Source organism: Sturnira hondurensis, unplaced genomic scaffold (assembly GCF_014824575.4).
Source record: "Sturnira hondurensis isolate 20B ecotype Veracruz unplaced genomic scaffold, ASM1482457v3 Scaffold0025370, whole genome shotgun sequence".
In the NCBI taxonomy this organism is placed as follows: Eukaryota; Metazoa; Chordata; class Mammalia; order Chiroptera; family Phyllostomidae; genus Sturnira; species Sturnira hondurensis.
In genome coordinates, this window is record NW_028098001.1 from 9023563 (window position 1) to 9039783 (window position 16221).

Sequence of the window (16221 nt, forward strand, 5' to 3'; positions counted from 1 at the left end):
CACTTTGCAAAGATTCTAGGGGTTTTAAAACTAAATCCTAATTAGTAAAGTCACACAATTTAAATCCAACGACCTAAATTTTTAACTGTTATGCTTGTAATAAAAGGGCTCCTATGAGGAGCTGAGCTTATTTTGTTCTAAAAAATATAGTGAATTCAAATATATCCTGATTCCCACTCCCCCTCCCCAAGAAAAATCCACCAAATAAAACATAAACGAACAAAAAATAAGCACGCCTAGCGCCTTGCCGGGCAAAGAGTAAGGCGCAGGAATGTTTAAATGAGAAAAAAACTGGGCCTGGAGGATGTGAATTCTCCCTACTCCTCGAAATGTTCTGAGTTGTAACAATATTAACTGATAAGAGAGTTTCAAGTTTTAAAAAATATTCTTGATAAGTTTAACTCGGTGATCATCTAGGTTTAAAGCCAGATGCCTCAGCGGTTCCAGGTCCTAGTGAGGAAAGCCGGGGACCGGGGCTGGACCCGGCTGGACGCAAGGAAGCCGACCCTGTTCAACTCCCGGGGCTGGCCCGTCCAAGCCAGACGGCGGCGCTTTTCGCTCTAGGTTTTTTGCAACCTTGTAAGGAAGTGGGCGCGGGCTGCGCGGAGTCGGCGCCTCCTGACTGGCCGGCCTTCGCGGTGATTGGCAGGGCCCGGCACTCCACCCCCGCCTCTTTATTGACACTAATGAGCAAGTTCTTCCCACCGCTCTCCTGACTGGAAGTGCTGACAGATCAAGGCAACAAATTTCAATTACAATCCCTAATTTGTGTCCGCAGAGTGTTTTTTACCCATGTTAGTGCTCTTTGGCGCATCAGTCGAGGCAGATCTTGGAAGAGCAGGAAGAGGTGGAAGGGGTGGGAGCGAAGGAGTGCATCAGTGAGAGAGAGCGCGCGAGAGACCGAGGAAGGGAAACTTTGCGGGCGCGCTGTTAGTTCCTCGGATCCCAACACGAGCGAGAAAGAGGAAACGCCAAATTTGTTTTTTGGCCCGCGGCGGGGAAGGGGGCAGATCTCGGTCTGCGGGAGGCCCCGAGAGTCGTTCAAATTTTGGAGGGGGACGGAGAGCGAGTGTGCGCGTGTGCCCGCGTGAGTGTATATGAGCGAGGGGCGGGCGGGCGCCTGGCGGCGGGGATGGCCGAGAAGCGGAGGGGCTCGCCGTGCAGCATGCTAAGCCTTAAAGCGCACGCCTTCTCCGTGGAGGCGCTGATCGGCGCGGAGAAGCAGCAGCAGCTTCAGAAGAAGCGGCGGAAGCTGGGCGCGGAAGAGGCGGCCGGGGCCGTAGAGGACGGAGGCTGCAGCCGCGGCGGCGAAAAGGGCTCTTCGGAAGGAGACGAGGGCGCCGCGCTCCCGCCGCCGGCCGGGGCGGCGTCCGGGCCCGCCCGGAGCTGCGCGGACCTGGAGCTGAGCTGCGGCTCCCGCGGAGCCGCGGGTGAGTCGGCCGCTCGCCACCCAACTTCTGCGCGGCGCGTACCCTCCCCAGTCCCGCGGGCCGGCGCCGCCGCGGAGGACCGGAACGTCGGCGAGTTGTGGGCGTGCGCGAGTGCGGTGTCCCTGCGCTCCCGAGGCGTCTCCGCTGTTAGCACGCCAGCCCTGGGTGTCCGGGCGCGAGGCCCGCCGCCGCCCCGGTGGCTGTCGCCGAGCCACTCGCGTCGTCCCCCAGACGGTCAGAACGCCGCTCCCCGCCTCGCACCTCAGGCTGCGGCCGCCCCGCGCTCGGCGATCGGCGCCCTCTGCGGCTGCTGTTCGCGGCGCTCCGCCGGGCGGATCTGGGCTTTTCACGTCTGCCGCGCTGGGGGTTTCAGCCCGCAGATGCTCTGTTTTCTTTCCGAGCTTTTGAAAGCGTGGAGGTGCAGAGAGCGACGGCTTAACTGCCTCCCCAACCGGAACGAGCGCCTGAGCCCTTTGGCCAAACCAGGAAGAGGGCGGCGTGTTTGCAAACGTGGTTTCCCGAGGGGTAGCTGAGCCCTTCCCTGCCCTTCCCCGCCTGATTCCCGCGGCCCAGGCCGACCGCGACCGCGGGCTTGCTTTTCGCGCTCTTCTCGGTCCCTAGCTGTTCGACTAAGGCGCTCGGGGCGACCCGGGAGTTTGGCGCGAGCGGAGGCTGAAGTGTTTGTAGAGGACACCCTCGGCCCAGCCCAAAGCCAGGCGCTTCAGACGCCTGTTGAGAAGCGAGGCCCTGACTCTTCGCCCCGCGCGCCCGGCCCTGGGCGTTTCTGCCGCGTGCGCGCGGGGCGCGGGGTGAGTCGGGGTCTGCCCTGGGAATCTGATCCCGGGAACCCGACTCAGACGCCACCCGGCGCGCATCCCGGATCCCAGGGGCCGCGCGAAACTTATTTCTGGGCCTTGCCCGCGCGGAGGCGGGGTGCGCTGGGGACTTGGGGGCCAAGGGGGCCCCACTTGAGCGTCGAGCGCCTCTTTGGCGGGCAGTACGGGAGTTTAACGATAGACCTGTTTGTTAGAAGGACGTCACGACAGGGAAGTTTCCCCTTTTCTCCTGGTCCTTGACCTCCCTCCAGCCTCCCTCCCGAGGTCTGTCTCCCCATCAAGATTGCCCTCCGGGGCCTCACCGGTTACCCCTCTCTACTCTTTGCTGCTCAGGAGGCTGTGAGGATGGCTTCGTGCAGGGCGCTTCCCCACTGGCGTCCCCCGGAGGCTCCCGGAAGGGCTCCCCGGTGCCCGCCCTGGCCAGGCCCGGGACCCCGCTGCCCTCGCCGCAGGCCCCGCGGGTGGATCTTCAGGGAGCTGAGCTCTGGAAGCGCTTTCACGAGATCGGCACCGAGATGATCATCACCAAGGCGGGCAGGTAAAGGGCGAGCTGGCGCGAATGGCCCTCAGCCCTGGCCACACCGAACCCTTTGGGTGGGTTAGGAAGGGCGGGGGGGTGTCTCCGGTTGGCGTTTGCGTGCAGACTGGGCAAGGCCCTGGGTAGTGGTTCACTTTTGAGACTGGCTTTGCCTGCCTACCCCGGAGTGCTGTCGGTGAGGGGCCCGGTGCGACTGCCCTCTTGTTGGATGGACGCTCAGGAGAAAGCCACTGTCACCGCCAGTGTGGCAGCCGTTTCGACTGATACCCTGCCTGCAGCGTGGTTAAAGATTCGAGTTCGTAATGACATCTGTCCGGGCATTTATTTAGACTCCAGTTCTCACTTCTGGTACATTATCTGGCCCCAGGCCCCTGCCTTTTAAAAAGGCAGTTTACTCTTTAGTAAACTATAATTTTGCTTTTTCAGATTGAAACCCACACATCGGTTCTTTATCAAAAGATTTCCTTGAAATGTGAGAACATGGTGTGTTGTGCTATTTTGATATTCGAGTAGGATGAAAAATTACTGCATTCCCCCGTAATACATGCTTAATTCCTTCAAAAATAGTTACCCTGATTTTCAAAAAGTACTTCGTTTGTAGATCTACAGTGACGTAGTTAACATTTTTTTCCTAAATGGAATCCAGCACGTTAGTCTAAATTTGCTGAAGAATTCTTAAAAAAATATTGCAAGTAGTTATATCCATTTTTGAAAGTGAAATTTACATATCTCTCAGTTAGTAAAATTAATGGATTTTGTTGGCCAGATCACATTAATTGGAGAAATATTTGCATTTTAAAGGTTTCAGTTCATTTAGTGCATTGAAATCTATGAATAATATCTTCCTTAAAAGGAACGTGAAAAGCACACACATCTCTTTTAGGGAGTACACATGGCAGAAACCTGGGCAGCATAAAAGTATCCGAACTTATTAGAAATTACAAAAACATATTTTATTGAATCCATATGCTACCTTCCACATTTTCACAGAGCTATTATTAATGATCCAAATTCAGCCTTCAACAACACAAAGCAACAGTTGTCTTATAAAGGATGTAGTTAAAGACCTTTACTCTTTATCTTACAGGTGCACAGAAATAACACTAAAACAGCCAGGGTATTAAACTGTTCTCATGCCTAGTTAGGAATAATGGACTTTCTTTTTTTGTGCAAGTGGTCTTTAATGGCATTATTGTTGCAGAAAAAATTGGTAAATAACAGTACTAAAATTTGTGTTACAAGGTAAAGGAGCAAAAATTAGATTAGCTGGAAGGGTCCTGGACATAAGTCGTTAGGTGAAAGATTTTTTTTTGAAGAAAGAACTGCTCTACTTGTTTTTTTTTTTTATACACAAAAAAGTTGCTGTTGTATTCCTTGCTAGTGTGCCCTTTTAAAAAGATAGTGCATTTAGCTTAGCATCTCCATAGACAACTATGGGACACCAAGAGAAACTCCGATTTTTATTTGTTTTAATTACCAGTGTTCTGAGTAAGTGTGGTTAAGTAAGAAATTATTATCAGGTTATGGTGGGGGAAGGAATGATTTGGTAAATATACATTGTGTTTAGTTTCTGCTTTCAATAAAGAAGTTTTACTATACCTTTCAAATTGAGAGCAACTTTTGCACTTCACCTTTACTATGCTGCAGACAGGAAGTCCTGTCTCAATAAAGAACATATTGTTTGGTTATAGCGTGGCACATTGGCTCCTTGTGGGTTTTTATAACCCTTTTAAAGTTTCACATTATAATATATTTTATCACTTTTAGAAATCCAAAATTTCTATTTCTACCATTTGGAACATTTTATTAATTGTATTATTAAAGTAAATATGCTTATTGATTTTTTTAAAAGTGCTTCCTTTAGTGCCTTTACTCCTTCAGTGTATAAAATTCTTTTGCTTTTAGCTATACTGACGTTTTGGTAAACACAGAACACCAGTATAGGCTACGCCCAATTACATTTGAAAGCCTTAGTTTTGCTACGTCCTGTGTTCTGATTCTTTGAGTTAAATTACCAAAGTGAATGCTACAAATAGTTTATATGAAAAATACAGATTCTCAAGGTTTCTTGGCTTACTCATTCTCCATGTGAAATCACAAACTAAAACAAAAGCCAGATCCTTTCTTCCTCCCTCCCTTGTGCCTAGGCGCATGTTTCCAGCAATGAGAGTGAAGATCTCAGGATTGGATCCTCATCAGCAGTATTACATTGCCATGGATATTGTGCCAGTGGACAACAAAAGATACAGGTACAGTGATTGCATGGGTACAGGAGGAAAGAAGACACTGGATGATGCCTGAGTGGTCTGTAACTGCGATGTTTGCTTCCAAAAGCCTGTAGAATCCCCCGGCCCATCATCCAGTGCCCTCCAGATCCACAGAGGATGCCTTTTCTTACAGTAAATGTGGAAACTTAATTTTCGTTTTGCTTTCCATAGATACAGAAATCTCTTTAGGTACTGAAGCTTTTTAATAGGGTCCAGTTTAGTGTTGCTAAACCAAGTGACTATCGATTCACATTTTGATTAGAATTGTGAGAGGAAATGTTAAATAAAGTTTATACATATACATAATATTTAGTGAAATGTTTATTTTCTTTGTGATTTTTATCTTTAAATACTTCCCTTTATCTGGTTACATTCAAAATGGTACAAGTCTGCAAGCTTTTCCTCTTTACTTGAGAAAATGGTTAAAGGTATTTTACAATTTAGAAAAATAAAATGTCATAATTCATTATGATATTAAGACATCTTTAAATTGGTAATGAATTAATTATCTTAGTGTTGTTTTTACTTAGTAGTTAATAATCTGTAGTGTTGGGATTTGAAAAAGGATATATTTATATAAACATCAAGTAAAGTTGGAAAAGATATAAATTCTTCAATAATCTTTGCTCTTTTCCTTCTGCAAGTAAGGAAATCAGTAATTTTCAGTGATGGTGCTTTTTATTTTTCTGAGGAGTTAAATATGCCAACATTTAAAATAGGAGATTTTGAGTGAAAGTCAGGAAGTGCTGGTCTAAATTTTGGTTTTCTTTGTTTTTATTTTGTTGTTGTATTTGGTAAGTTTTTAAATGAAATCAATTTGGTTTTTATCACTTTGTAAAATTTAGGGAGTTGGTTTTTGGAAAAAGGTTTATGGTGTCAAAGGATATCAATTTAATTAGTACAGGCACGTGTGCAATATTAAAAATGGTTAATAAAAAGGACAGATTTATTATTTGTGTTTTATGTATAAGTTATATTACTTAATTAAATAATCCAGGGAGTATTGCTAAAATTATCTACTGCATAAGAGAAGTTAGAAGACATTGAAGTTTATTTTTTAAATATACTTGGTTTAAAATCCATATTCTAATGTGGGTTTCATGCCAAGGAAAATAATGTAGTTCTTAATCAGCTTAGAAATTATTCCTTTCTCTTCTGAGTTTATCTCATATTTCTTCCTCCAGATCTCTTCCATATAGGTTGGGTGGTTTGTTTTACCTAACTGATTCTTATTATTTTCACATAAAGCAAGAATAATTTCTAGTGTTAGTATTAAGATGCCAGATTTTTAAATGATCAAGTTATAAAACATAAATTTGCTTTCAGTTACATCACTTCCCAAGAAATTTGTTTTTAGCATTTGTAATTACAATGCTTCACAGAGAATATGCAGCATGTAACATTTATTATCTTAGTGGGTGTAGATTTTTAAACTGTTCAATGCTCATGCTTTTTCAGTTGATAGAGCCTATTACTCTACTTATTTTGGTAATAGCTCTTTGTCCACAGTGCAGTTGTTGTTGTTGTAGTGTTTGCATTTCCAAGATTTGCATTTGATTTTCCGACTCTTTTCTGTTAATGCTAAAAACACTAAAAAGACCAAAAAAAAAAAAAGCTTTATTCTCTTCCATCAGAGAACGCTATTTTATCAAGGTAAAAATGATTGTGACTTATTAGAATGTACAATTAATATTCAAAAAAGCCTATGCACTTAGGAATTTATAGAAATTACACTACACCAAAAAAGGGAATTTAAAAAAAAACTTGTTCTTAATTTTGTGACTATGTATTTTTTACCCAAGAAAAGGAATTAAAGAATAGAAGGCATATTGAGCTCAAAATAGAATGAAATATGCAACCATAGTTGAAACTGAGGGTCTTACCAGAGATGTGATGAAAATGTTCCATGCTATTTTAAAAAGAAATCTGTATACTACACAGGTAGAATTCTCTGAGACTATTTGTAAATTGTTACTTTATATTTTATGTCATATTTTAAAACACAAGTAAAATAAAAACACCTAAGTATACAAAATAATTTTATTTTCTATCCTTTTCTAAGTCAGTCATTGACATACTAGTTTCTAGTTTTTGAATTAGTGTATTTTAAGTTAACAGTAATAAGTAATGTAGAATTAAGTATTGTGATTTTATTACTTGAGGCATTGTGATTTAAATGTATTATTTTTAGAGTCAATATTGTTGACACAAACAGAATAGGATATGTTGTCTCATAATTAGGAGAGTAATATTATATATGCCATAACTTTCAAAGTTTTATGCATACTTTAATTAGTGGTATTTAAAAGCTATTTACAGAACTTTCTTAGTTAAGAAAGATATATAGGAGATAAAATTCTATATTTTATGATTATACAAACTTCTAAAATTAAACTGTGTATTTTATCCTTAATTTATAGTGTAATAGAATTAGAAAAAGTTACTCTAAATAATATATATGAAAACTTTTTTGCTCTGAAAATAAAAGTTGCTGAAACTTCTAACAATTTCCCCATGTCTTTTTGTTATCTGTCTCATGAACCTGTACATAAGCCTAAAATGGGAAGTGATAAAGGAATTGGGACCCTTCTAGATAGAAGTTTGATGTATTTTTGAGATTGACTTAAAGGTGAGCTGGACAACCTAATAGTTGCTCATGTCAATTGGCTCTCCAGATGAAAAATGGAAAATATCAGAACATACACAGAATGTCTAACATGAATGAGTGTGATTCTTGAGAATCGGGATACTTATATTGATGGAGGTGATGGTATGCGTATTTTCACCAAGCCCTTAACACACCACTTTGTGGTCAGGAGGCTGATTGCTGCCTCAGAGTTTTTGAAAAGTTGTCAAAATCTTATTTTATATGCATTGGATATAAAGAGCACATCATAGTATTTTAGATTTAAAACTTTGTCTGATTCTACTGAGTTGGAAATCCCAAGAAAGCAATAGTCCATATACTGAGCCTTGTCATTGTCTTTTAGGTATGTTTACCACAGCTCTAAGTGGATGGTGGCTGGAAACGCTGACTCCCCTGTGCCACCCCGGGTGTACATTCATCCAGACTCGCCTGCCTCAGGAGAGACTTGGATGAGACAAGTGATCAGCTTTGACAAGCTCAAGCTCACTAACAATGAACTGGATGACCAAGGCCATGTGAGTAGCTGACATCAATAATTCACTGCGGCTGGATGGTGCACCCACATCCATACTGTGCCAGACTGCAGGAAAGGAGCTTTCCTAAATCAATAATATTTCTTTCCTGGTTGATCAGCATATGTAAATAAGCTGTGCAAAATCAAGATGATAATTGCATCAGAGACTATGCTTGGGGCTGGAGTATCCTATGAAATACTTATTTATTTATTCATTCATTCATTCATTCATTTATTTTTAGAGAGAGGGGAAGGGAAGGAGAAAGAGAGGGAGAGAAGTATCAGTGTGTGGTTGCCTCTCACATGCCCCCTCTACTGGGGACCTGGCCTGCAACCCAGGCATGTGCCCTGACTGGGAATGGAACTGGTGACCCTTGGTTTGCAGCCTGACCTCAATCCACTGAGCACACTAGCAAGGGCTCCTATGAAGCATTTAAAGACTAAAACTAGATATTGCACTTGTGCTAGAATTAAAGAACCTTAGGCAGACTGTTCAACCAAAACATTTGTGTGAACTCCTGGGAGGGACTAATTGTCATACTCTGAATATGAATACAGTTTGTTTAACTGGAATCATGATTTATTGTGTCCTGCCTGTGTCAGCTTTTTTCCCAGTTGAGGCTTACTGCTTCTCAATAATGTTCCAACTGCAAACTCCTAATTGTTTTGTAATGACATCTAATGTGTCAAAATATGTAAAAATAATAATTCCTTTTAGTCTTAATACTGCTGAAATATGGTATGTAAGTCAAAGTCGGCCATTCCAATAATAGTCATTTTCACACCTTATTTAATTTTTATGCATTATTGTTCATAGGCAATATTTCTACATTATTCTTTTAATAGATAAGTAATCTGGATGCATGCTGATTTCCACTCAAAGCTAGCATTTCTATTACGTTTCTGTTATTTGAGAGGGTTTTGGTTGATGCCAGACTAAAATGCTTTTTGACTAGTACATTATACATAAATGAATACCAACAAATTCATTTCTTAAAGGGGTGACAAAGATAGCATATTTTTGAGCAATCTTTTAAAACAAAAATGTAAACTGTTAGAAATTAGTAACACTATGATGACAGGATATGATTTGCAAGTTGCTAGACAATAACTTAAGCAATTGACCTTAATGAAAACATTCAAGTACAAATTTCATCATGGTACAAAGGCAGTATCTAGATTTTCAGATGCATTTATCTCACCTTGCCAGTGTTTTTGTTTATTTGGTACTTTTTGTGATTTAAAACAGAATTGGAAAGGTGGCATAGTAGGTTTTCTGAATCCAATTTCATGCCCTACATTTTAGTGCATTACTTCATTTTTCTTCTGTATTTACACAATCAAGTTGTACCAGTTACTTTTCACCCGATTTCAGTGAAACAGCACTAGTTACTTCTGTCTTGTTGAGGAAACTGACTGTGATATGTTGCCAGAAACAATTGAAAGATCCTTTATTTTTGTGGAATAAAAAGTTTAAAAATAAATGTCAGTAAGTGTTACTTGTTTTAAAAAGTATAAATACTCGACTTTACTGAGTTCAACAGTTTGAGTTTATATCTTTTGAAGAGATAATTTGGTCTAAAAATGATATGCTGTCATAGATAAGGTGTAAACTCCCTTTAATAATTTACATTAATATAGTCACTTTATACTTCTGATTATTTCAGATTAGGTTACCGGATTTATGTCTAATATCTAAATTCTATACTATTAATATAGATCTACTAATTTATTTCTATGATTTTAACTGTGTAATTTCACTAGACTATTTAAAACAGTATTCCCTGGAGAAACAGAGCCAATAGGATGTGTGTAAGTCTATAGAGAGAGACTTACTTTAAGTAAGTCTCATGCATGCTTACTGGCTCATGCATTTTGGGGGCTGGTAGGTTCAAAATCTGCAGGGCAGCTTGGCAGGCTGGTGACCCAAGAAAGAGTTGATGTTGTAGCTAGAGTCTGAAGGCAGTCTGGAGACAAAATTCCCTCTTCCCCAGGGAACCTCAGTCTTTTTCTCTTAAGGCCTTCAACTGATTGGATGAGGCCCACCCACAATATGGAGGGTAATCTGCTTCACTCAAAGTCTACAGATTTAAATGTTGAGTTTATCTTAGAAAAAACAGAACAGAACAAAACAAAAAAAAACACCTTTCTGGCAACATTCAGACTGGTGTTTGGCCAAATACATAGGTACCATGGCCTAGCCAGATTGACACACACAATGAACACACAGCATTTGGTTAAAACACAAACGATTACAAATTGAAACGCAGTTGTTTATAACTACATAATTGTATTTTACTATTAAGAAAAACAAAAACATTGCAAAAATAGGCAAAATCCAGATAAGTGTGTTATCTACCAGTGAAATTATTCTTGTGAGGTTGTGTAGGATGTAATACTTTAAGGGAGGCAAATAATGTGTGTGGTGAATAGGGAGAAAAAGATATATATCTGTGCATTTTAGAAGCAAGGAAATTGCCTTTGCAAATAGTAAAAGTGTGTGTATCAGTTGATACTAGAGGAGAATGTAGGAGGGAAAATGCTCTTTTCTGTTACTTCTTTTAAAAAGATATTTTTGAAGACTTTGTAAAATGTCGTACGAGGTAAAAAGCCATGGTCTCTGCCTTTGGTGATCTTGGAGCCCCGCTGGGGAGAGAAGACACATTGTCAGCTCAGAGTGCAGATGCCGCACTGTTCCAGCCAGGAGAGACTGGACTGTCTGTCATGCTATTTACTCAGTTTGATGACCCCAGTGAGTTTAAGGTAGAGGTTAGGAATTCGTTTCTTATTCTAATGTTGGTGTGATTCAGGTCTAGGAAGACAGTAGTACCATTATGGTGGGACTTTTACATTCAGTCATCCCATCCCTTTCCTCATGCAGGGACCTCTCAGGGACTTGCCCCTCCACCCTTGTTGAGGGCCCCCTCCCCCAGTAAAGGAAATGATACTAGTCTCTAACTAATCACGCTATAGATTTTAATGAGAAGTGATTTTCTAATTTGCTTCCTAAATTGCTTTCACTTTTTTTGTGCTCCTAGTTCCCAGTTTTACTCTGCTAAAGATATACAAGTGTTCAACATAGTGGTTTGAGACCTCCATGCAGACCCAAAATTTTATTAAACCTCGAGTGATTATAGAAATCAAATTCTCACAGGGCTGTGACTGGACCTAGGACTGCATGAGATCTGAGATTTTGTGTCATTGGGTTTCCCCCAAGGTGACTTTTCATCTTTCCAAGCACCAGGGATTGTTTGGAAAGGAATATTGGTGAGAATCCAGAGTGGAAATGTCCCACAGCTCAACAGCTAATCTTTGAATGTTGTGAAGACTTTCTAATCCCTACTTGGTCTTTGAGGAATCTAGCGCCAGATTTATGTTGGACTGTATGCCAAACAAGGCTGGTCCTTGGGCTACCTACCTTTTGGAACCAAGAAAATTTGGATGTTCAAATGAGTCAAATGGCATATTTTTAAATCCCCACCCAGGACACCGGTGAAAGGGTCTCTTTTCCTAGCTGCTGAGGATTCAGTGATACAGAGGCAGCCTACCTCTACGTTTGTCCTCACCCTAGTCTAATTTCTCTTGAGAATGCGATGGGGAAGCAAGAGAATACTACAGGGAAGAGTGCTAGGATCTCCTCAGTGGAAAGAACTTAACCAACTTGGAGGTCCAACACATTCATGTTCATGGGCAAGTCACTTTGGCTCTGTGAAGCTTAGTTTTCTTTTTCTTTCCTTCCTTCCTTCCTTCCTTCCTTCCTTCCTTCCTTCCTTCCTTCCTTCCTTCCTTCCTTCCTTCCTTTCTTCAGAGAATTTTGTGTGAATCAAATGAGTTGATGAACTTGAAATTAGGTCTTTGTAAGGAGTGCTTTATATACACCATCATGCCTGAAACAGCACCGAGGTCACCTTGCTGTGAAGCTTGCAGCTTGGTGTTCTGCATCGACCTCTCCCATTTAAATGGATTCAGTACTTGGTATCACCAAAAATACAGGGACCTAGGTTTTTGTTATCTGCTTCTTCTTGGTGCTTTGCTTGACTTGTTGCAATACTTAGGTCATCTAGAAAAATTTCCAGAATCAGCAGGTAGTGTTTCCCTGTTGATCTGTTTTCGAAGGTTCAGCTGGCATATCTGTCAAACCACAAGAACTTTAGACCCATCAGATCAGAAACAAATGATATTATGCTTCATTTGACTCAAACCTAGTGTCTTAAAAGTTAAAAAAAAAGTGTGTATTAATCTGCAAAGCTGCCTTCTCTATTATGGACATAGGCCCATGTGATATTAGCACTACTAGGCAATATCAAAAAGAAAAGAAATCCTCCCTCTAAACAGAACAGAGAGCATGAAGCATGCAGATCAGACGTAATTATGTGAGTGTTAGTGATGGGCAATATTATTGTGGTCTCCTTGTTTACAAGGCCAGTGGTTCTCTTTGCTCTACTTCTTCTATTAAATAAGCAAAATATTATAGACCACTCATCATTATAAGTTTGTGTTACAAGTTTGTGTTAATAATGCAGTGTTATAAGAAGAACTGAGGCTTGTTTAGCATTCCCTAAAAAATTTCCAAGGATATATTAAAGTCCTATAAGTAATATTGAAAATTACATTTTGCTTCATTAATCTTTAGATTATCATTGGCAACTGGCCTTTAATGTGCAGATGTGGATATAGCTATATGGAGATCTCTGTTTGAGAAAACAAAGACTTCATACAACAAAAACTCCCTTTTCATTGACTGATAAACAAACACTCAGACCAGTTTTCATTTCCTTCATTTCAAGTCAGTTCATTCTAGTCCTCTGAAATTAGCTATGCATGTATTATTTGTTTAATGTGAAGTAATTTTCTACAGTTTTTTCCTGCTCTGGAAGTTGATGATCACTAGAATTAAATCTTGCTTCTGTGTTTTTCAGACTTTTTAGCTGACTCACAGCCAAAGACACATTTTATGTTATGACCTAGTGCATGAACATACACAGAAAAGAATATTTTGCAAAATAAGACTTATTCTTGCTATAAGAAGCACAGTCTACTTTCTACTTTATTTCATTTTATTTTTTTATTGTTGTTCAATTACAGTTGTCCCCATTTTTAGCTCATTACTCTCCCCAGCCCTACCCACCCCCCAACCCCACATTCAATTCCCATCCCCTCCCAGCTGCAGCCCCGCTTGTCTCTGTCCTTGGGTCCTTTTCACATGTTGCTCTTTGTGAGCACTACTAAAGGGTTGCTGAAATGCTGTCCTTTTTAGACTTGGGAAGATACTTCTCCAGAGGTTGCAGATTCATGTGTGTGTTCCCAGGTGATCCGGGCTGCTATGCCCTCTCCTCCTCTCCTCATACTTATGCTGCCCCTCCCTCAAGCATGTCTACTGTCCAGGTATCTGCTCTATGGATAGAAAAGCTATTTTAGAGTAAAAATACAAAGCAAAACAAAACTAAACACTGTGCTGCTTACTGCCAGGAAGTAAAGACACTCTCTTATGGCAGCAGTACACTCTCCGGGTAGAGGGCTCTGTGGGGGGGCTCAGCAAAGCTTCTGCGTTTGGCTCATTGAACTGCCTGAATTCTGAAAAGCATAAGGCAGGTCCACCACGGTGTTTTTCCAAGACTTCTGTGTAAGCACTCCTAACACTCCAAAACCTGAATTTAAATCCTATGGCTAAGGGAAGTGAGAGGCTTATTAGCTAAACTCATTAATGACTCTCTGAAAATAGAGTCTCAGCAGCAAATAGGAAACCTCCTCCGTTATTCCACCTCCTCAACCTTGAAACCACAAACATATAAAGAACAATAAGTTCACCATAATCTCATCATCCAGAGATGATCACTGTTCATATCTTTGGATGGGTCCCTTTTATTGTCTATTTTTATATAGTTGTGGTAAGTTTATAAACAACTTGGGTCCTTTTTTATCATGTAAGATTTAAAAAGAAGAATTTATTATGTGGTTAAAATTGTACTAAACAGTAATTGGAAATGACTGAATAATACCGTATCCAGTTGTGTTGCCTTTCATTAACCCAACCAATCCACTCATGTAAGTGCTTCATAGTTTCTTCACTGTTATAAATGGTTCACTGCACATCTTTGTAACGGAATGCTTTTCTGGATTTTAAATATTTCCTTAGGATGAATTCTCATGTGTGGGTAGAAGGTAGAATGTAGTTGAAGCATAGGATAAGATTCCTCCAGCAGTCTGAGAACGCCAGCTTTTCAACCCCCAGGTGCCTGGGGTTTGGAGGCTTTGCTGTGGTCGAGGCATGGGCACGGGGCTCTCCAGACAAATCAGAGACTTTGCAAGCTGCACACGTGGCGGACCCTGGGCTATCTTTAAAGTTCATTTTGCCCCTAAATAGACATGTTGCAGTCATTAATAGAGGAAGACTGTTCTCTTAAGTAAACCTTGGTGTGCAAATACTTATTGTTTTAGGGGATGGGTGTGGTAGAATTTACATAACCATTTTAAACTCACTTTTAGTTTTATTAGTTTGGACTGTGTTCCATTCAGCTCATCATAGGCAAAATTCTTATGAATTTGAGGTTAAGTTCACAGGGTTGTACACAGGGTTGCATCTAAATAATGATTTTTTTCTTGTGTATTTTTATGCACATTTTGCAAATAACTTTCAAACCCTTCCTCTCCAATTTTGATGGGCTTTATTAAATTGGCATTTCTGCATCCTTGGAAATTTTTATTTCCAACTGGGCTACATTTTACATATTAAATATTTCGTCATGGTGTTGAGATTGGGCAAAGATTCCTGATACATTTGGCTTTTCTTTTCTCGCCGTAGATTATTCTTCATTCTATGCACAAGTACCAACCACGGGTCCATGTCATCCGTAAAGACTGCGGAGATGATCTTTCTCCTATCAAGCCTGTGCCATCTGGTGAGGGGGTGAAAGCCTTCTCCTTTCCAGAAACTGTCTTCACAACTGTTACGGCCTATCAGAATCAGCAGGTATTGTTCTCAGAATTGGTATCTTTCTAGACTTCCCATTTCAGATGTAAATAGAAAGCTGTCTGTCCTTTTTACTGTGTCTAAACATTATGAATTGTCACAAAGCATTTGTCATATATGATATCATATCATTCTTTATCCAGGATTCCTCAAGTAAGGCTACTCTAGTAAGGATTTTTTTTAGACAAGAATGTGTCTCATGAGCGAGTGTCAGTTTTACTTTCCATTTCAAACTATTAAGTCATGATGTCATAGGAAAATTAGAAAGTGTGTGTGTTGCTTAGGAAATAAACGTGGGGAATATGAAAAAATGAATTATATAATATCAGAGAGCATGGGATTCAGTGGCTCACTTTATTTTAAAACTACAATTCATGTATTACAAGAAATATTTCAGAAGAATTTATCCTTTGTAGTCATTTAGGGATAGATACAAAGAGGATAGATACAAAATTAAAAGAGGCCTATTTCTTTCACAATATGTTTTAATTGATAGAGGGTGATATATATGCTTATAGTCCAAGAGATCAGCAACTGTGGGGTAACCCCTTAGTAAAATTGGAAGTACTTTGAGAAATAAATATTTCTTGTGTATGCGGATAAACATATATCTATATTTTTCAGGGCTGTGTCAAGTAGGTGGAGAATTGAATCAAGCCAATTTTTTAATTCATGCAGTTCTGGCCAGTTTTCATAAGAAACAGAAATATAGTTGAAGCTGATGTGGTCTTTAGTACATTTTTTAAAATTTTCAGTTGTCAGCAGAATTATTTTAGGTCTCCATTTCCCTTTAAGTTTACACACAACTCAGTTAAAATTTGGAAGGTTTTCTAATCTCTCTGTTGTCGCTTCTGTGGCTTTAAAGCTTATTCGGAGATGTGGATCCTCACCTCCGTTTTCAGATTGAGAGACTCATCTGCACTCATCCGCTTGGAGATGCCAGTCCCACAGGCAAAGCTGTCCGTACTCTCACGCTCACGTTGTCACGCTTTTATACAGGTTTTTAAGAAGCAACAGGA

At 40.7% G+C, this 16221-nt stretch overlaps 1 protein-coding gene across 1 annotated transcript in view; it reads left to right on the plus strand.

Annotated features, from left to right (window-relative positions):
* Positions 1-717: 717 nt before the first annotated feature.
* Positions 718-16221, plus strand: part of TBX18 (T-box transcription factor 18) — a 28953-nt gene continuing 13449 nt past the window's right edge. Inside the window, exons 1-5 of the mRNA XM_037039422.1 lie at positions 718-1430; positions 2600-2804; positions 4952-5053; positions 8062-8233; positions 15035-15202. Coding sequence (XP_036895317.1) covers positions 1133-1430; positions 2600-2804; positions 4952-5053; positions 8062-8233; positions 15035-15202 — 945 coding nt within the window. The 5' untranslated portion in view covers positions 718-1132. The remainder of the gene's footprint in view (positions 1431-2599; positions 2805-4951; positions 5054-8061; positions 8234-15034; positions 15203-16221) is intronic.